This window comes from Ambystoma mexicanum, chromosome 3p, assembly GCF_040938575.1.
Source record: "Ambystoma mexicanum isolate Mex_15411 chromosome 3p, UKY_AmexF1_1, whole genome shotgun sequence".
NCBI classification, from domain to species: domain Eukaryota; kingdom Metazoa; phylum Chordata; class Amphibia; order Caudata; family Ambystomatidae; genus Ambystoma; species Ambystoma mexicanum.
In genome coordinates, this window is record NC_090925.1 from 1,180,118,403 (window position 1) to 1,180,140,563 (window position 22,161).

At 43.7% G+C, this 22,161-nt stretch overlaps 1 protein-coding gene across 1 annotated transcript in view; it reads right to left on the minus strand.

Moving 5' to 3' along the window:
- Positions 1–22,161, minus strand: part of LOC138581335 (C-X-C motif chemokine 14-like) — a 70,117-nt gene that overhangs the window by 23,178 nt on the left and 24,778 nt on the right. The window contains exon 3 of the mRNA XM_069652591.1: positions 1,762–1,875. Within this exon, the coding sequence (XP_069508692.1) occupies positions 1,762–1,875 (114 nt within the window). The remainder of the gene's footprint in view (positions 1–1,761; positions 1,876–22,161) is intronic.

The window sequence follows — 22,161 nt, forward strand, 5'->3', positions numbered from 1 at the left end:
TATTTTAAATTATTTTTACACTATATATTTTTATTTTGGCTACAAATAAATTATGTTTTTAGATGTATTGTACCTTTTTATGTTCCCAAAATGTGTAATCCTGGCAAATGGCTACATTGTCAAATGAAAGCCAATGAAATTGAATTGAACTGAGTTTTTCCTTGGGGTGCTTTTAAGTTCAATATCATATTTAAGCATGTCCTTTTATGACTGGGTGGCTTGGTGGCTTTTTTCACCACTGAAGTTTTAATCAAAGTATGGATGCATTCAAGTGACTGAAAAACCATTTAGGAGATGTTCCTTCCACAGCAGCACCAGGAAAGTACTGGGGACCGAGAGTGGCCCTGGAAAGCTTTGTCAACCTGGTTCCATGTTCCACCATATGAGCAAGACCAACCCCTCTAAGCAGGGCACAACATGTGCACTCGCCACAAGCTGTTTGCTAGTGAGAATTGGCTCTTGCCGAATAATAAATGGGGCACTGAGTGTATGTAGAGAGTTGACTTTTTTATGGCTGGCTAGCAGTTTGCAACTTGAAATGCTTTACCCTGCGTTTAGTTGGGGCGGGGAGGGGGTTGGGGGGGGGGTGTTATCCCACAATAATATTTGAACAAAATAAATGGGTCCAACTAGTTACATTTAAAACACATTTGTCCCTACATAGAGATAAAAAGTAGTTAAACATAATAAACTGATATACAATATTTGTTAAGGAGGGTGACTAGTATTCTGGAATTTTTATAACAAATAGTTTACTTCAAAGTGATGCAGGGGGATGAGCAGAGATGGAGGGAAGGGGATGAGGTGCACTGAAAAGAGGATAAGAGGAGCAGAAAAACAGAGTAACCACACAAAAGAGGCCCATGATGCAGAGGCCCGCTGGGCAATCTCCAGTGATCCCTGCCGGCCAGTTCACCACTGAGCATCACCTTCAGGTAGGTTAGAATCATGCATTCAGTAGAGGAATGTCCCCAGTAGAAAGCCCTTCTGTTCATCCCAAGTTGCCAGGTCAATGTGCAACAGATCAGAAAGCACCTTTCCTGTCAGGTCCAGGAATGCTGCACCTCTCTGCTTTCTGGGTCTGAAACTGGGCCTTATTAAGTAGGACTAGACAGAGAATAATATTCCACGAGGCAGGGGTAGGGCAGGGAAGGCAGCAGCCTGTGAAGGATGTTTATACTACTGGGGCACACCATAACACCACGACACACTTGCCAAACCTGCGGACCAGCTGCCCTTCAAAGTGGCAGTGTTGCTATGTGTGCACCTTTATCCTCAGATTTACACATTCTCAACGGGGGGTGAGGCGGTTGGGGTGTGATGCAACCCTGAGCATCAAGGACAGCACAACATCCAAGCTCAGTGGTCACAACCTTTCTACCTGTAGGTCCCACTCACTACATATAAAACCAGGACTCACAATGTCATCCATCTTCTCGCACTTTCTAGCAATGCAATATTTTCTCTTACTAACACCTTTCAAAAACCTCTGCTTATCATCTTTTAAAAGCAATTTCAGATATGAAGACGGCCTTTAGAAAAATAGGACTGTTTGATCCCCGTCTCTGTGTCACTGCACGGAACACCTGGGATGCCATGTGCAACGGTGTTGCCTAGTCTCTCCCTACTCGATTGAGGCCCTAAAACAAAACATATATTCATTGTTGCCAGCAGGTCAGTGAGCAGGGCAGTGACCGGATTAAGGTGATGTAGCAATTCAGCTGAGTCCAGGACGTATACATCTAGCTGTGCGGTACATACCTGTGTTTCTCCTTCCACAAGGTGTACCACTTGATTAACTTTTTGGTGCTGTGGAGCTTGGGGTGCAGGCAGTAGTGCTGTCCTCTAAACCGGGACATGTTCTGCATAGTTACTCTGAAATAAAATAGAAATAGAAATCATGAGAAAAGGATGATCAGCCACAGTGGCGGCTGGTGACTTTGAAAGGTGGTGGGGCGTAAATTTCTCCTGGCGAATTAGTGAGCGAGCGAGCGAGCCCAACCCACATGAGGAGTGGTGCGGGGGGGTCACCCCCGTGAAAATATTTGAAAAATGGCTTCCAAAATGTACAATTTACTGTTCAAACCCACAGAAAAAGGACATAAAAAGCATTAGGTTTTACATACTAATGGTGGTACATTATTCTTACGTGTGCACGTGTGATGGTGTATTTCACAGCAGCTTGTATTGAGAATAGCTGGTACTATGGTGTAGGCATATCCAGTAATGATAGAAAAATATAATTTTGTAACTCTGTTACTGGCTTTCTAATTTAGCAAAAGAAATTCTTAAGAAGTCAATGCATAGCGCATAAATAGAAAACTCACGTGCCTACAGCACCCATCCCAAACATAAAGCCTGCAATCCACAGCCTCAAATACCTAACACCCGGCCTAGACAGAAGATTGCATTTCAGCAGGGCCAACTCAGCCCTCCAATCGCCCGATGGCATTTTACAATGCTTAGAAGCGTGAAGAACCTGGCATGGAGCGCAGCGCTATATAACAATGGGACGTTACATATTAAGTTGTCAGCTGAGCTGAAGCTCTGAAGAAAACCTAGTGAAAGGGAAAACCCAGGAGAGGTGGGTGCACTGTGAAGTCCAGATGGGTTGATTATTCCACTGTGTTCAAATTTCAATAACAGGGCGCCTTAAGGTGGTTTGCAGCTCTCCGAGACACTACACGCATACAAGAAACAACAGCTGGTTGAGGAACAGCAAGGATTGGTGCGCAGGGATGTGAGACATAAGAGTCAATATGAGCACCCAGGTACTTGAACTGTTTTCTCTTTGAATACCCAATTATTGTCTCGAGCAGCGTCAATTGTTCGAGTGATGTCTTCTTGAACAAATCACCCCGTAACCTCAAGCACTTTTGATTTGATTCTGCCATCTTTTGACAGTTCAAAGGAATCAAAGGCGGCCTTACAAGGACTGCGATTGATTTGTGTTCTTGCTTATCATGCTAATTCCCTTTTGCCTGATTATTGCTCTTAGAAAGACTGAGGATTGCTGGAGATCAAACGGGCCAGTTATTGTTATCACGCATTGTCCAGAGCCAATACTCCAAGCATGGCATACAACATTCCAAATCTCACGGGATCCACCATGTTGCCAACATTTAGCACGAGTTTTTCTTTTATATATAAGGGATGGGCCAGTCATATCGAGTCACATCTATTCCAACTGCTAAAACACTCGCAAATGGCCCATTCTACCGCCACGCCTTCCCCTAGCTGGCTTCCTCAGAAAGGGCATATTAAATATAATGCTATGTATGCACATCATTTTCGAGGGAATTATAATGTGAAGCCTGTATGATTAATTAATATGCAACCACAAACCAGTACTCACTGCATAAAATAGATGATAAAGCACATCACAAAATTCATTCATAAAACCATTGCAGATTTTAAGGTTTGTATTTTAAATGCGTACGTGCATCAAGGGGCCGCATGTTAATCACTAGTTATTTGGCTATTGCATTTCACTGGAAATTTGCCTTTTTTATTGCTAAAAGGGCAATTTTAATTGACCTTTTGGTCTACATGTGACTGAGGAATAACAGTTTATTGACCTGCCTTGACACATAATACATATCATGGTCTTAAAAAATAAATGTCAAGGTGATTTCTTTCATGTGTGTTTTCCTGTAATACATGCCAGTGAAAGAAATCACCTTAACATTTATTTTTTAAGACCATGATATGTATTATGTGTCAAGGCAGGTCTCCGGGTAAAGGCGAGAATGATGTGTTTCTGTGCCTCGGTCTAGTTGCGCACAATGGCACACTGTTGTGGTCAAAAGGATAACACACCATTCGCAAACCTATCCAGCATGTTCCCCCGCTCCCCACAAACCTAACCCACCACCGTTTGCACAACCTCCAGCCTGATCTGAAAGAGAGGGGGACTCCGACCCCCTCCCATTCAGATCAGGCTGGAGGTCGTGCAAACGGCAGGGGTGCGCCTTAACGCAGGAGCGGCAATCAGCCCACTTAAAAAACAACACTTTGGGCATGGGAGTAAAGGTGCCAGACCGTCGATGGCGTCGACAGGGGGAACAAGGCCCTGCATACCCCAGGGCACGGCTCCAGGACCAGGACGGTCTGTGAGTGGGAGCACTGTCCTGGGGAATGGCGGGCTGTGGGCACAAACATTTCGAACTTTAACTAGGCCCGGCCCCTGCATTCCCCAGGGCAGGGCTCCAGAGGAAGACTAGGACGGCCCTGGGCTGGGAGCACTGTCCGGGGGAATGAAGGCCGGGTGGGCATCATGTTAAGTTAGCTCACTTACTTACAGGAGGCAGAGGTAGGCCGTCTGACGTGGACCCTGCTCTGCTTTTCTGTTCTTTGGTCTGGGTGGGCAGCTTGATGGCGTCACCACACGCTTGCGCCCAGCCACACAGCCATGATGAATGTCATTGGCTGACAAGCAGCCAATGGCATTCCAGTATAACCTGTTGCTGTGCCCATTGCCAAGGAGGTCCTGACAGGTGCGCTGTTTGCGCACAGAATAATACTGGCGGGGCCACCCCTCGAGCGCCCCGCCAGCATCTACATTGCTTTGGTGTTACGTAGGGTGCGTGGAGCTACGAGCTCCAGGCACTCTACAGTGGAAATAAATCCGTAAAAGGGGACGCGCCCTTCTGCAGCAGGCCCAGCCAGCCATGAAGACGGCAGAGAGCCTGGGAGCAGCCGATTGTTTATTTATTTATTGCCTTGATTTCACGGCAGGCAGCGCTGCTGAAAAAGGATGCATAGCAGAGCTAGAGAACAGAACGTGAACATCTGTTCCCTGCACACGCCGTGCTTCCCTGGCGTGGGGGGCGGCGCCCCCCCGCCCTATGTAAGCGGCCGCCACTGCATTCCAGTATAACCTGTTGCTGTGCCCATTGCCAAGGAGGTCCTGACAGGTGCGCTGTTTGCGCACAGAATAATACTGGCGGGGCCACCCCTCGAGCGCCCCGCCAGCATCTACATTGCTTTGGTGTTACGTAGAGTGCGTGGAGCTACGAGCTCCAGGCACTCTACAGTGGAAATAAATGCGTAAAAGGGGACGCGCCCCTCTGCAGCAGGCCCAGCCAGCCATGAAGACGGCAGAGAGCCTGGGAGCAGCCGATTGTTTATTTATTTATGATTTCACGGCAAGCAGCGCTGCTGAAAAAGGATGCATAGCAGAGCTAGAGAACAGAACGTGAACATCTGTTCCCTGCACACGCCGTGCTTCCCTGGCGTGGGGGGTGGCGCCCCCCGCCCTATGTAAGCGGCCGCCACTGATCAGCCACTCACAAGAGCAGCGGCAGAGCCAAGCAGAAGCACATAGGGTTTGCGTCTATCAGATATGATCTCTACATTATAATGTTTCCCCAAAGTCTAAAACTAGAGCAGAGAAGGTGATTCTCAGGCATCTTTGAGTTGCTCACCTGCACATTGGATTTCCCAAGATATGAGATGTTTCATGGATATTCAGATGTTTTTTATAACACACTTTGTTATAATAAAGGTATATCCGAACAGAAAAGAAAGTGAGTACATTTACAGAAATAGTCCAGAGGTCCTGGATCTACAGTAAGCAAAGAGTTATTAACACAGTCGGGTTCGCTTCCATTACCCCAGGGCCCATCCCCATTTATGAAGCCTCGACCCATTTGTTCCATATCTTCTGAAAGCTAGCCCGTCACTTCCACACATTGCACACTCTCCTTGCATGTGACATGCACATATCTATGTACGAAACCCATTTGCTAAATCGTGGATTATAAGGGGTACCCTACATGGTAGCTATGCTCCATTTTATCAAGATGACGGCAGTAGACAGACATATCTTTTCAAAATGTCTGTGAGAAGTAGTGCCCCATATTCTCAACAACATCAGTTAAGGTTCTGCAGGTAAAGTTACTCCCATAACTGTTGCGCCTTTATAGTTTGATCATTTAAAGAAGTTACAATTCAAGTACCACCTAGTGTGTCTTGAGAAGAAGGGCCACGTCAGGCGAGTATCTGTTTTGGAATTGGAGAACCATGCACCTTTTAATGCAAGAACATAAGCCATTAACATTCCATGTCATAAGCTTTAAGTTTCTATCTACAGCCACATTCCCCATGTAGTTCTAGAATTGGAGATGCTTAGGATGTAGCTGTGCCCCGCAAGCTCTAATGGGGTGGATCTGCCAAGTATTCTCCATCGTGCCAATCTGTGTTCTGTCAAAACATGAGTTAACCCAACCTCCCCACCTGCCCCACCTCATACTTCCTCCCAACCTGAAGTATCTGTCGCCTAAACATATGACCAATTCGTCCCTCAACTACCACCTATAAAGAAATAGTCAAGTGATTGACTATTTTTGGGGCATCTCTCACTCCATATCCCTGCCTTCCGGACCAGTCGCCCGTGGTCGCTTCACTCTCCCACGCGCCAGGCTCAAACCTTGTTTGGGCCTGTTTGGGTCAGTTCAATGGTCGGCGCGAGGCACTGTCAACTTAAGGTATAGTGTGAGGGGTATGTCCCTTGTTCTTATTTCATCTTTGTTTTATGCCCTTTATGCCTGAGATATTTACCAGGAGATAGTATGGATATTGTGAACCCACTGCAACATGCACTGTCATTGGGGACATCTGTCAGTGTTGCGCCATGGAGGGCTCTATGCCACAATATATACAGGGTTTCCTGCTGGAAATGCAGCATAATAATGGTGACACAATAACCCTAAGTGCGTTGAATAAAATTAGGCATCCTGAAAAGTCACCTTGCCCCAGCTGGACACCATTCATCTTCCTTGCAGATGGCATTGATCAATGCCAGATCTGCCATAAAGACTGCTGTCGCACACAACAACCTCATTAGCTCACTGAATCTAGATATTTTATTTATAACTGAAACTTGGTTTGAAGCCACCTTTGTTGCACACTTTCATCTGCTCGTTCCTGAAAATGATCAGATGAAGTGGGCAAACAGAGATCTCATGAGGGGAGGAGAGGTTGCCATGATCGCAAGATCATCTCTTGACCTACGTAATTTTCAAACACTATCCTCGGACACAAACTCCGATCTTCTCACATGCACTTTGTCTACATCTCACAACGACTCTTACCATCTAGCACTCTGACCCCTGGATCAAGCTCGGTCCTTTTTACACGACCTTGATCTGTATCTTGGAACCAAAGCACTCCACTGTTCAAATATAATGTTCTTGTGTGATTATAAGATATGGTGCAATGTACCAGATAACATGGAATACATCCAGTTTAAGGACATTATGCACACCGACAATCTCTTGATACTGACAGAAATGGCATCTCATGTAGGTGGACACTGTCTGGACATAGTAATGCTCAGAGGGAAAACGGTATGCCATCAGGAAAACCTACCAGTCACATGCTCAGATCATCATGTGATTAAATTCACTATCCCATTGGGACAAGACTCTACAAGAAAAAGGTCCTGTCTCTAACGCTCAGTTGGCACGTAGTAAAAAGAAAATGGACGCTATTACATGCACAGAACTTCTTAATGGACTAACTGTACCTCCAGCTGTCCTGTCAACAAACAAATTGTGATAATTTCGACCATATAACAAGCACAAATAAAACTAGAAGCAGGAATAACCAGTAGTACAATGAATCCCTCGGAATCATGAAAAAAGAGTACCACCGGAAAGAAGAAAAGGTCTGGTTAAGGACTAGGTCACCTGTACACCTTTTGGGGACAGAAACAACACTTAAAGCCTACAAGAAGGCTATTGTTTTAGCTAAAGTGGTGTGTCTCCAAAGACAGACTGACCTGGCACCGAATAGGCCAAAAGCATTATTCACAACCATAAAACACTTTGCATCTCCATCTTGTACAATTCCACATCTTTCCCCGTCTTTGTCCCTGGCAAATTAATTGAACATTCTCTTCACTTACACAATTGATCAGATCAGGAATGAAATTGATCTTCAACCCGTAATCCAGCAAATTACCATGTCAATGAACAAGTGACGAAACATGATGATCAGATAGGCTCTAGATTCTCCTTTAGCTCTGTGGACAGAGAAACAGTCTCTAATCTTATCACTAAATTAAAGCCTACTAATTATAATTATGACCCCATCCTCGCATACATAGCTGAGAGGCATATAGCAGCCCTTAGTGGGCCGCTCTTATCTGTTCTAAATACCTCATAGTCTCAGGGGATCACTGCAAAGGAGCTAAAAAAAATCTTATTTTACACCACTTCTGCAAAAACAAAAAAACTTGATCACAAAGTACTTTCTAACTATCACCCCATTGCAGGCCTCCCCTGGCCATCCAAGATCTTAGGGAAAAGAAATCCTCATGATGCAGTTGAAAGATTTTCTGGAGGGCAAGAGAATTTTGGACACGTATCAATCAGGATTCAGGCAAGGACACGGGACCGAGACGGCACTGGTGTCCTTCTGGGATGACATTTTGAAGGCTGGACGTATCGGCAGTCTGTGACACAGTGGACTTTGTGATTCTTATCTCTAGACTATCCACAGGGGCTCAAGCGTCTAATGACTGAAATGGTTCACATCCTTTCTGGCCAATCGAACCAAGCAAGTTAAACTGGGCCCATTTAGCTCAGATTTAATACTAGTCAAATGCAGAGTGCCCCAGTGCTCTTCCCTCTCTCCACTGTTATTCAACATTTACATTTGCCCTCTGTTGGACATTTATTCAGAATTCGACCCGCACTATCACTCTTATGCCAATGAAATGCAGATTTTTGTTTGGCTAAGAGAACCGTTGGAAGCAATGGACAAAGTGCTGGCCTGTGCCAGTAAAATTAAAGGTTGGATGCTGACCAATAAGCTTCAACTCAACCCAGCTGAAACAGAGATCATATTATTTGGAACTAAGACAAACATTACAGCAATTTCACAGTATACACCTTGCCCTTCACTCTTTGGGGTTCCAGTATCTTTTGCATCCAAGGTAAAGAATCTTGGTTGTATCTGGCCGACAAATCTAGGCTGCAATTTACAGGTAAACACAATTGTAAAATCTGTGTACCACCGCCTTCAATTGCTGAAACGTCTGCTGCCACTTGTTCCAGATACAGATTGTCCCTTGATAGCTGGTGAACTCCAGTTTAGATTATTGCAATGCTCTGTTAATGGATATCCCAAAAGGACAAATCCATGCCTGCAGGTCGCTCAAAATGAACTGTCAGGCTGGTCTACTCCCTGCCGAGACGGTCATCCAACTTGCAGTTGAGGAGAAATCTCCAATGGCTACCAGTTCAGCAAAGAGTCCTGTTTAAGGTTCTTTGCCTGGCCTTTAGTGCTAGGAGCTACTCCTACATATCTTTCCTCAAAGATTGTCCCTTACCACCCAGATCACTGTTTATGATCTTCAGGACAACCTCTCCTGGCGATCCCACCATCTAGGTCGGTTTCCTGGGGCGACAGATGTGTTTCTTACGCAGGTCCCCATGCCTGGAATTCCCTGCCACCTGATCTTTAGACAATTGAAACTCAGGGTGAATTTAGAAAAAAGCTGAACACTTTTTTTTTTAGTAACTGTCCATAATGAATCTGGCTCCCTGCTCTGCACTATCAAATAATCTGCACCCAGATGCAATTTAATTGCTTGGTTCCTTTGGTTTCCTCCTGCTCCTGTTGCTATATTGACTAAATTTAGTGAAGTCCCAATTCATACAACCTTCAATAGATACTAAATAGTTTCACTCTCAAAAACAAACCACTGCATATAAGAAAAAAGTTTCTTATCTAACACAAATCATGTTCTGTATATGACATACAATATATTTATTCAACAAAGGATTTTTATACATGTTCGAAAAAACTGAAAAGAACTTGAGTTGCCTACATTCTTATTCTGACATAAAAAGAAAGCGTATATTTGTGCCATTTCTACAACATACACAATGACATTCAATCTGGGTTAGTACATTTGTGGCCTGTATAATTATGCCATAGCATTCCTTTGTGGAAAGTCTTTTTGACTTTGTCAACCTTCCTTTTTGGAAGCGGTGTCTAACCACACAGTACAAAGGGAACATACGGAATCACATCAAGGATTGTTCTATAGAATGACCTAGACTCAGTTGATTCACAGTAGTCACACTTCTCAGTTGAGTTTGTTATATTCTCTTAGAGTTGAATACTGTCACTGTGTTCCTTTATAATCTCAACCTTAGGCACCTTGCACCATCTCCTTCGGGTGCTTATTGAATGTCACCCTGATAATACACTGAAAGTGATCCAATGGATATAACAAAACTGACACCACTTTGACACCACTTTTGTTTTATTGATTGGATCACTTTGAGTGTATTATCAGAGTGACATTCAATAAGCATGATTTGTGTTGTATAAGAAACTTTTTTCTTGTATGCAGTGGTTTGTTTTTGAGAGTGAAACTATTTAGTATCTCTTGAAGGTTGTGTGCATTGGGACTTGACTAAATTTAGTCAATATAGCAACAGGAGCAAGAGGAAGTCTGTTGTGCACCCTCCTTTATTTTTTAATTAATTAATTAATTAATTAATTAATTTATTTATGTATTTGTTCAGTGGCATATACCTTACTGACCACAGGCCCCTCGTAAATATAAAACTAAGGTATGACCTTCCCTTACACTTGGTTCCTTTGGTTACAACAAAGAAAATATGACTGAGATGAAAGTAAGAGGAAGGAATGCTGTTTCCATCGTAGCCCGGTGTGTCAAGCCCAGTCTTTGTACCAAAAATCATCAGTCGTAGTGTTTCGTCTTCTCAATAATTGAGCATTGGGTCTTCACAGTCCATGTTACAGGATGATTGTGGTTCATCTATCAGAGAAATAGGTGTGCACAGTTGGGGCTTCGGTGAATGTGAAGGCTGCAACCAGTCTCGTGCAAGTGAACTGTCGCCACCATGTCCTCACCGATTGGGATCCCTTTCCGTATGCATCTCTGCCCATGCACATGCTGCCTGAGAGTCGGAGAAGGACTAGATCGATCAAATCGGTGAGTCCTGAGTTGTTCCGGGAAGAAGAGGGCAGATTTGATATTCTGTGCATGTAGTCTTCTTTTGACTGCGTCAAAGGACTGACGGGCTATCTGAACCTCCCTGGTGTAGTCAGGGAATGAAGCGATTTTAGTGCCATCATAAGTAATCATTCCTTTTACTCCCGCTATTTGGAGCAGATTATCCTGATCTCGATAGTTCAAATGTTTGGTAACCACTCTCCACAGTGGAACCCCCGAAGTCGGTGAACCAGGAGGGATCCGATGTGCTCTCTTGATTGAGAATCATTTTGAAATGGTCTTGGGTTTTCATGAGGTCCACTAGCCATTTTTCAAAGAAATGTTCCATGCACGGGCATTTGTTTTTTTCGGGAAGGTCTAAGATACAGATATTGTTTCTTCGAGAAGGCCATCTCCGTCTTCGACCCAGTTTTCAAAGGTCTTCATCCATTGTGTTATAGTGGAAAGTCGACGTTCAATTGCTCGATTAATATCTTCTGCGGCTGAAATCCATTGTTCAGCTTCTCCCATTCGGGATGACATTTGTGTAGGTCATATTATAGCAGCAAGACATCAAAGCTAAGCCCATCAATCTTAGAGTTTCTAGATTCTGCAATGGCGTTCATCAACTCCGTCAAGTAGAACGCAGCAGGTAGGGCATCCTTGTCTGGCACAGTATTGACTGAAGTAGCAGATCTAGAAGCCACCATGGAATTCACAGTGTATTGGTCCATCTTGGTTTGTTTCCCTTGTTTCTTTATCTTATCCTTGGCCATGATGTATACCCAGTAGCAATAGGGGAGCCTAAAGCCAGTAAGCGTCGCAGTCCAGACTAAGATCTCAGGAGGCAATAATCCCCTTTTGTTGTAATCCATCTCTGAAGAGCAGGCAGAGGTGCAAATCTGTACAGTGCTCACCAGTAGGACCTGTCAGGGTTGAATGTTAATTTAATGCAGTGAGGCATTTAAGCACTTAAGAGCTGTCGTATAACGTGGTCTTTTACATGTGTAATATGCAATAATTCCTTGAAAGATTAGCAGACGTGATGTACCCCAGTGAGGGGTTGTGGTAATATCCCACATTGTTTGATTTTCTGCTGTCCCCAGCACTAGACAGGCACTCCCCTGTTTTCCTTTAACTGTGGGGCCCAGTGAAGATTTGACTAAGAGCCCCCCTCACAGATCAGGGTGCACTGGTGCATTCAGCATGTACATGCAGTGAAAATGGATCTCGACACCCGGCAGGCTCCGGAAGCGGTGGGCGAGAAAAGGGAGGCAAACATGCTGTGTGCAGCAGAGATCTCACTCGAACATGGCTACTTTTGGCCATCGCCCCTCTCCTGCCTCTTGCCCACATCAGTGTACTACATCCACTCTGTCACGTCCAGCATCATAGCGCTGGGATGGCTACACACCAATCGGTCCTTGGCCGGACATCTGCCTCAGGAGGCCGCTCCAAGATGGCACACCCTCTCCAGTGCTTCCAGCGAACGTTTCACATCCGCATTGTTCCCATGCTACGATTTCGATGGGGAGAGGTTCAAATAAATAAGGCCACTCTCCTTTGCCAGCTCAAACCAAATGTTATGGGCAAAACCCTTTAGAACTGGGCTAATTTAGGCAGGATAATTTGGGCAGCGAATGAGCTTGAGAATGCTCATGTCTTCATACGTGCGTCGTTCAACAGCAAACACCCATGGATATTCAGATTTTCTCCAATTTTAGGCTTTGTGAATCAGGTATAAAGGTAGCTCATGGCCATCTTATAGTTTGCACATATGCAAATATTTCAGAATCGGGCTCTCCATATTTAACAATCAAATAGGAAGAGCTACAATGCATGCATGAGAAAAAATAACTTTAGTCCCAGGCAGGACATTTTCACATGACAGACTTATGCTAATGATATCATGATGTTTTAAAATTCTGACGCACAGAGAGAACGTATTTCGTGGATGAGTCACTGGTATCTCACTTTGATGTTTTACATGTTGACATATTTATATATTTCTTATAAAGCGAGGTGCATAAATCAATGTTTAACTATAGCACAGGGACACTGTGTCAAATAATTGGGCAATTGTAACTTAAAAATAACCTTGAGAAATGGTTTAGTAAAAGAATAAGGTGACATAGAAACATTGCAAAGATGGTGCCTATTTTAAACCATCTTTAACATAGGTAATCAAACTGCAAGTGCATGTTTAATGCTGTGTGTCAGATGCACCCGGGAAGCAATCTATGTTGACCCTCCATAGCTAATATAGGTGATTATTTTCCACAGTGCGCAGTTGCCAGATATCACCCTCCTTTGGCCCACCAAATTAAAACCATATAATGATGACCGAGTATGTTTCCACTTATCCATACAGCAATTTCATCATCATGATTTTGAAAGACTTCCATTAAGACATATCAATACCCAGCAAAGGGAGCTTTAGTGTGTGTAGGGGATGCTATGTGTATGCCCGATCATGTGTTAAAAAATTGCATTTTCTGAACACATGTTCCTAAAAATGCAATTTATCAGCATTAACGAATGGCAGCAAAACAAATGGAGGCATGAGGAGAAAAGTCCATGGAGATGGGAAGGAGATTTCGGCAGGTGCAAACATATATATATTATTTAAAATAAAAAAAAACAGTATGGAGGGAGGCCTGCTATGGAAGGGAAGTTGTGGAAAGACAAACACTGAATACAAATCAGGAACATGCAGCATGGAAACTGCTTGTCAAGAAACGTGGCACTGGGTGAGTGTTATGTATACGATAAGTACAACTTCCATAGGCGTGGCTAATCTTAGGATGAAGAACTAAACCTGCCGACTTTGGGAAAAGTAACACTGACTATTAATTTATGTCTGAAAGTGGCAACCAGGATCTCCCTGAAAAAGACACTCATGTAGAATATGTTCTGACTATTCACTAGAAGAGAATTTCAGACCCTCCACTCGAGTACACATTTTTGGGGGCAATCATGCACAGAAACAGTAGTTGTCACACAATAAGCCTTGCAACTATTGACAAAAGTTACTCAGACAAAGTTTTTTCGTTTCCACTTGAAGACATGATAGACACCGTTTAGGCATGCCCCATGGCTAAAACCCAGTTTCTACCACATCACCTGGCAAGTAGTTACCTTCTCACGCCCTAATAGTGGGTGTTTTTATGATGCATGGATTACATATACATATAACACCCAGTGCCTAGACGGGAACACCCTGCTGAACTTGTCCGTCGACGTACTCCTTAATGATTTATCTTTGCCAAAAACTACGACTCAAGCTTTCTCCAAGCGGGTATTCTAACCATCACTAATACAGCATTAGCTCCACGTTCCTCTACCTCGTTCCAGTACTTACGTGTGAGGTGTCCCACCTCCTGCAGGAATCCTATCTCTATGTTTAAATTCTTTTGGTCCCGCCCCCTTGCTAAGGGATATCAGCAGTGCCCCCTCAACGGGCCAATGGACAGGAACTCACCTTTGTGGGAAGTCCTCACCTTCTCTTGGTGGGCCTTAGGGGGCTCTATTTCCTATGCTGCAGGCGTGTCTTGCTGCAGAGCTGGTCGGGGTCCTCCTCCAGCATGCACTCTGTGTCCCCTGCAGAGCTCTGGGTCCCAGCCATGCATTGCAATGTTGCTATGACACTGAGTCCCTGCTAAGGTCTGACCTCAGTGTCCGTCATCTGCTGTGCTCTGGCTGTCTTCTGCAAAGTGGCTTGGGCCCCAGGTGTTTGGTCTACACCTTTGATCTTGGGGCTGTGGTAAGGAGTGGGGGGAGGTCCTGGGCACTTTGCCGCTCCAGCGGTTTCGTTTGCGGTTGCCATTGAGATGGTTGACTCTGAGGTTGTCTCCACAGGGCCCTCTCAGCTCCTGCGGTTTTCTTTGGTTGTTATTCACGCACTGCTACAGCCGTTGGTATTCTTGTGGTGTTGGCTCCTTGTCCAATTCTGCCATACTTTCATCTCCATGGGGAAGCACACGAAAAAGAGGAAGCACCGGGTGTGCTCCTCTTCCTCCTCTTTGTCACAGTCCTCCTCTGTTTTGTTTTTTGTTTCTTCTTTTCCACACTCCTCCCCTAAATTGACTTCTACGTGTAAGGCTGAATGGTGAAGAAAACAGCCCTTGCAGGTTTTTAGGAAGAAGAAACATCCAAATGCAGCAAGGGGTGGGTTCAGACTTGCCCTCTGTCGTCCAGTCCTTCCTCCTCCTCTCAGTCCGATTCTTCAGACTCCCCAGTGTCCAGAGATGGGGAGCTGAATTATGTATTCATGGTTTATCCGCCATGTGTTATTGTAATGGTTGCTAGCGCAATGACATTCAGCGTTCCAATTTAGAACGTCATCACGTACAGCAATGAACGTTTACTTATTCTGTTGCTTTTCCTGCAGCACAGAGGACGTTGGGGTATTTTACTTAAATAACACCTGTGATTGTAATCCCCTTTGTTACTCGATTATGCCACTTCCTTTCCTGATCACAACAATTTATTGGTGACGAGTACGTGGAGACAAGGAACCGACAAGACCCCAACATCGGTGAGGTTATAGTCATGACTAGAAGTGTGGCTCCCCATTCCCGTTTGCAATGGGATATCTGCTGTAGAGATGCAATTCAGGGGCCATATACGGACCGGTTGGTGGTTGAGGGATATATTTTGACAAGTCGCGGTATGGCGTGCAAACCTCAATGAGAGACATTCTTTCAGTGCTTCTATTGGGGAAAGCTACGCACTATATTCTGTACTGAGGGACGTTTCACCCTATCAGCACCTAGTTCAGGGCTCAGGGCAATTGGATCTTGTGTTGTGATCTAACGGCATGTTGACCACTCACAGTGTTGCACTGAGGGATCATTTCCGGGCTGACACACTATCTGTGGAGGGAAAGTTAATTTTCACTATCAGGGTCTATTTCGAAACTCGGGGCAGTCACTGCTCTACAGTGCTTAATTACTCAGTTTGCGTTTCGGCAACGGTGTGATTTCAGTGTGGCTGTTACAACCATGCTGGGGTGCAAGACATGCGCATCTGCTGACAATATATTGTACTACATCACTTATTCATTTTTCAACGGAAGGTGTTTAAGTCTTATCAAGATTTTAAGTGCAGTGGAAGGTGCTCCAGTCTGCAATACAGTTTTCTTCCTGTTATCTTCTTAGTGTGCCGTCTGAGGTCGATCCTGCATGGATTCAGGAAACTTTAATTTAACTCGATTTTGTTTGTCCTTTCTTCCTTTTTCTTGCTTGTTTATATTGATAATTTCTTTAAATTTGTGTCTACTCATGCAAATTGTGGACCCACCCCATACATTTCTGGCAACCCCAGGGGAACCTCCAATCCCTTGGGAGGACTGGAAAGATGTATTTATATTTTACTTCGTAGCATCTGGGTTTGAAAGATTGTCAGATGAGAGAACATTTTCTACTCTTATGTGCTGCATGTGGGGCTGAAGCTGTGAGAGTTATAAAAAAAAAAACTACCAGATGTTGAAGATGATGAGGAGTAAGGGGGTGGGGGGGTTGTGGATGGAGTTGGTTTATATGGCAAGCCATAAGAAACTTGGAGGCACAATATGGCAAGCAAGTAAATTAAATTTTTCAAAGATGTCCGTTTTTCTCAAGACAATAAGGTGTTGGGGAGACAGTGGACAGTTTTGTGGCTGGTTTAAGGGGGATATTATCCTCTTGTGAATTTACTGGGAGGGAGGAGGAATATATAAGGGACCAATTAATGATGCAGATTGTGGCAAGCTAAAAATCCCCTATTAATTGAAGCATTGGCATTGCTAAAGGTATAGAGTTAACAAACAGATGTCTCAAATAAGTGAATACTAAGAATGGAAAAAAAATGGTTCAAATGATGAAAAGTGGAGAGGGGTAAGGGGAGGTGTTTGCGGAAGTCTCAAAGGTATATGCATTAAAGAAGTCTAGCAGACATGGAGGGAGCAAAAATCATTCTAAAAGGGGCATGGAGGGGCGCAAAAGAGATTGTGACTGGTGCAGATTTGAGAAACACGGTTTAAACCCAAAGGAGTGCCCAGCTATGAGAAGGAGATGTAGGAAGTGTGATATTGTAGATCATTTTGCAAGATTTTTTACAATCAATAGCACTCCCAGTTTGGTGGTGGGAGAAATGTCTGCAAAGGCTGTTAAGGATGATAGACATGATTGGTCTAACAAGGTGGTCCATGTTGTGGGGGAGGTGTGGGATGTATGAAGGGGACTATGTACCTCCAGAAGTGGACATTGTTTTGGCAGGCAACATTATCAGAGCTTTAGCCAATTCGGGGTCACCTTATACCATCATTTCAGAGGCAAAATATAAAGAGTTTTGGAATGAGAAGAATATACCTTACACAACACAGACATAAAACCTAAAGCGTATGGGGGAGGGAACTTTGATTTGAAGGGTTTTGTGTGCTGTGATATTGCACATGGAGAGAAACACATTCATGGGAAGGTGTATGTGACTACCAAAGGGGACTGCTTGCTAGGTTGGAAACAACAGAGTAAGCTAGGGCTAGAGTTGCACCCTCGTAAGGAGTCACAAGTACGGAGAGTAGGTAGGAATGTTTCTGAGAAATTCAGTGATGACATGGGTAAAAGGTTTAGTAAAGTGTTTCATAATGGAATTTGGAGGCTAAGAGGCTAAGAGGTTATGTGCATAACATTCAGTCATTGGAAAATGCAAATCCAATTGTACATAAGGTGAGGTATCTTCCACTGAGTCTGAGGGTAAAGTTTAGGCTGGAGTTGAGGACTCTTTGTGAACAAGTGGTAATTGAACCCATTGAGAGCAGTGCGTGGTTATCACCGTTAGTAGTCACACAATGTCCTGATGGCAGGATCAGATTATGTGTAGACTTGCAGGATTTAAATAAGAATATTCTGGTGAAAAGACACCCTTTACCTAAAGTGAGTGACTGAAGTAGGCTGCTGTGTTCCCTTTTCTTCAAGTGACAAATCTCTAAAGACTCAGAAAACTGAGGTGGGTAGTGTGGAAATTCCAGAACGAGCATGGGAAAAAATAGCCATTGCTTTATGGGCCCTATTAGTATTGTAGGTCCTGAATGTAGATTTGCGTTTTTTGTGGTTGGCTATGCCTCAATATGGTTTAAAGTTGAGTTTGTACCTACCATTTAAATTAGTGTGTGATACAATACTGGAAACCCTTTTTTCAACAGAAGCATACCCTAAAATAATTATTTCAGATAATGGAGTACAGTTGGTTTCTTTGGAAATGTGTAATTACTTGAGGAATCGTAATATAGAGAATAACCGTCTAGCACTATACAATACCAAAGCTAATGGATTAGTTGAAAGAGTGAATGGTATTATCAAAGAGATAATTCAGCTAGCATTTGCTAATGGCATCAAATGGAAAGGGTGTGTGCAGGAAACGTTAAAGGTGTATAGAGATATTCCCCATGTATTAACCAGAGTTTCCCATTTTGAGAAGATGAGAGGTAGGATGATATGCTCTCCAATGTGTCTCAATGGCTCTGTGAAGAAGAGAAATATTCTGTTATGCAAAGAGACATCAGTAGTACAGGTCCAGTGGGGGTAGGAGATTTGCTATGAATCAAAAACCTTTTAGGGTTCCAAAGAGTTGCTCACGTTATTTTGATCCAATAAGAATACTCAAAGTGAGTAAAGAACACATTGTGACGAGTGATGGTAGACGTTGGAATATGGAAAGCGTTGCTTTATATCATGGTGTGGACAATATGACGTTAGTGACAAGTCAAGGCAACTATGATACTGAGGGGGTAGAGGTTGAAGACTGGTACCAAGATCAGGGTGTTGATGTTGATTCAGGTGCTGGTGGTGGGAGTTTATACATACCGGCCACCAGGAGTGGTGGTAAAGAATCTAGGGATAGTGGCAGAGAGGATGTTGTTCAGCGGGCGGAGTTGGAAAGTGTGAGGTGTGGGAGGAAAAGGAGAGCACCCATGAGATTTCAGGACTATGAAATGTCTAACATTGCTTAATACATATGTATCTAATCAATGAGATTATGGGACCATGAAATGTCTACCATTCTGAATACATGTGTATGTAATAATTTTTTCTCCAGATTTCTACATTAATCATCATATTAAGATATTGTATTTATATATATTTTTCTTGTTATAACATCTCTACTAGTTTGTTATCTTTAATGTGCACCTGCAAAGTACAAGGAGAGGCATATGTCATATCTAATCATGTTTTATGCACCATGTGTTATTGCAATGGTTGCTAGCGTGCAATGACATTCAGCGTTCCAATTTAGAATGTCATCACGCGCAGCAAAGTATGCTTACTTATTCTGTTGCTTTTCCTGCAGCATGGAGGATGTTGGGGTCTTTTAGTTAAATACAACTCGTAATTGTATACCCCTTCATTACTGGATTTGGCTGCTTCCTTTTCTGTTCACAGCAGGAGCTTTGTGGGAAATACCTGCATAAGGAGGCAGTGGCTTCTGTGCTTTTCCAAGTGGCACATTACATGGACTTTGCCTCACTGGATCGTACTGCTGACTCTACGTAGGAGATTCCCAGGGTTCCTCCTCCTCAGTTTAAGAAAGCCCTTAAGACTGGTCTTCCTCTTCTGACTGAAAATAAGCAGGATGTCTAAGCAGCTTGGAGGGAAGCTGACCGGATTGCCATTCCCTGTTTTCTATCTAAACTGTACCCTCTTCAGGGTAAAGAGGAGCTTCTGCCTCAGTCAGTGCAGGCGAGTGACATTCTTCCAAACTTGGTGTATTATTCTTCCATGGCCCCGGAGGTAGCCATTACGGATGGGACTGACAGGAAAAAGCAAAGGGTCCTTGAGGAAAGCTTATGCTGTGGTGCATTTGTCTTTATGCTACATGTTTGACTCATACTTAGACAGCACTGGATGGCCTGCTGACTGTCTTGAAGGCTTTAGAGGATGGATCCACACCTATGCCCTACATTCAAATGGTCAGCTCACAGCTGTAATTCTTGTTGGACTGGGTTTACGATGGGGTCAAGGCTCTGGCCATGACCCTGGGTTTCATGGTTGCTGTGTGCTGGCATTTACATATTCAAAATTGGTGGACGGACTCACACCAGACCAGAAAGAAGTTTTGCAAGGCCATCCAACTGCTCAAGCGATATCCGCCCGCCTATGATCATAAAATAGGGATGTAGAAGCCATGACACTAGCTGAGTGAGTGACACATAAATACATATTTATTTCACTCCTAATACATGTCACACATTGGCAATAGTTGTTGAAGCTCGATGACTGCATAAATAAAATGAGTGGTTGACATGATGAAGAAGTTTATTTGTGAGTTGTCTGGCTCTATTAACCTCAAATATATTGATCAACACTTGAGTTTCGAATGTTGTGAAATGCAGTATAATCAATTGGACGTTACATAGTTGTGTATCATAATATCAAAAGGTTATCCCTCTGTGAGATACATATTCTTTTGGCCTAAATCTAAGGTTTTGATTTTCAAATTCCCTGAAAGTAACAAGGCAAAGTAAAATGTCCAATTTTGTTGAAAACATTTCTATGGTAACGGGTTATTAGAAGGTAATGAAAACATACTATTCTGAACTATGTTCTGTGAAGAGCCAGGAATGAAATGTTGACACAGAGGACTCATGGTGTTTGCCATAAACTTTTATTAAAAAAGAAAGGGGCGGGAAAATGCCTCACTGTCCCTAACCTAGGTAGTATTTTCCTACTTCAACTAAAACTAAGGGTCTGTCTTGCGTCAAGATGTCCAGAGCAAAAATGGTGTCCTAAATCCTATTCTAGCCGTAACACTCTAAAAGTAACTCTAAGGTGCTAAGGATAATGTCACTGACTTGCAAAGTGCACACATGTCCAAGTTAAACAAAAAGGTGTAAATCCAACAAATGTTCCAAATGAATAATATTCACAGTTCCAGGGAATCACTCCTTTCCCCAGATATCTCTCCACCAAAACAAAAGTTCAAAAGAGTAACCAGGTTCTTTGTAGCTCAAAAGGATCACTCCCCTCCTCTTGCCGTTCCAACTTATTCCGGGAATCACTTTCTTCCCCAGGTTTCTCACCACAAAAACAGATGTTAAAAAGAATAATCATGTTTTGTGTAGCTCAAGAGGAAAAGTCCCCTCCTCTTGATGTTGCACCTTTATTCCAGGGAAAATGTCTCCCTTCCACAAGTCCTTCTCACATTCAACATTATCCCAAAAATATCCTAAGGGCAATAATCTCCCTTGGATTTCTCTGACTCACACAACAGCACCTGGCATACTCCCCTGCCAGGATCTTTCATATAGCTCCTTGATACCATTTGAGTGTGGGACCCAGATTCGCAAAACACCTGGTATACTCTCATGCTAGGTTCTCTTTACACATTCACTGCAGCTCAGAATCCTTGTGGCATGGGTCTTCTTGGGATTTAACTCACAAAACACCAGGTATACACTCCTGCCAGTTTCCTTTTCACATTCATTATAGTTCACTTCACCCACTTTGACTTTGCCTGGTATACTTTCCTTCCTGGTCTTTTAACATGCATTGCATTTCAGTCTTTTCTGCCACACTGTTTTCCCCACATGTATTTTCTAATGTGTCTACAGGTCCCAGACCCTTTCTCGTGGACTTCTTATCTTGTAATAAAATGTTCCAAGGGCCCTATTATCCTATTCAGGCTTCCCCCGGCTCTCACACTGTGTTTGCTTTGGTACACGGTACACTTCCAAATCTCCCGGCCTCCTCATCCCTCTCAGCGGGTTCAGCGGCTCTCAAAAGCAGATGTGGGGTTGCTTGTGTTTCCTGTGTCAGTATGCGGCTTGTCGTCCAGTCTACGGAGTGCTTTGTTGGCTTGTCAGCTTCCACTACACCTCTGGTTCCTCTTGGCAGCTTCTTCTCTTCTCGGCCTTGTGGTAACTGTGCTTCAATCCGTGAGCTTCTCTGAACAACGTTCCCATGACTTGGCAAGAGCGTGTGCTTCTTCTGGCTGTTTCCAACCTGCTTTGGAAGCAGTCAATCTAATGCGCCGCCAGCACTGTACTCCTGGTCTCTCTACGTGGCTGTTCTCACCCGCGCAAGGTAAGAAGATTAACTCCATGCTTCTTTTCCCAGCATGATTTCAAACCATGTTGGGCCAATCATATTGTTCCAGCTACTAGGCTGCTGGTGTTCATATTAGGAATAATCAGCATTGCTCCTCGC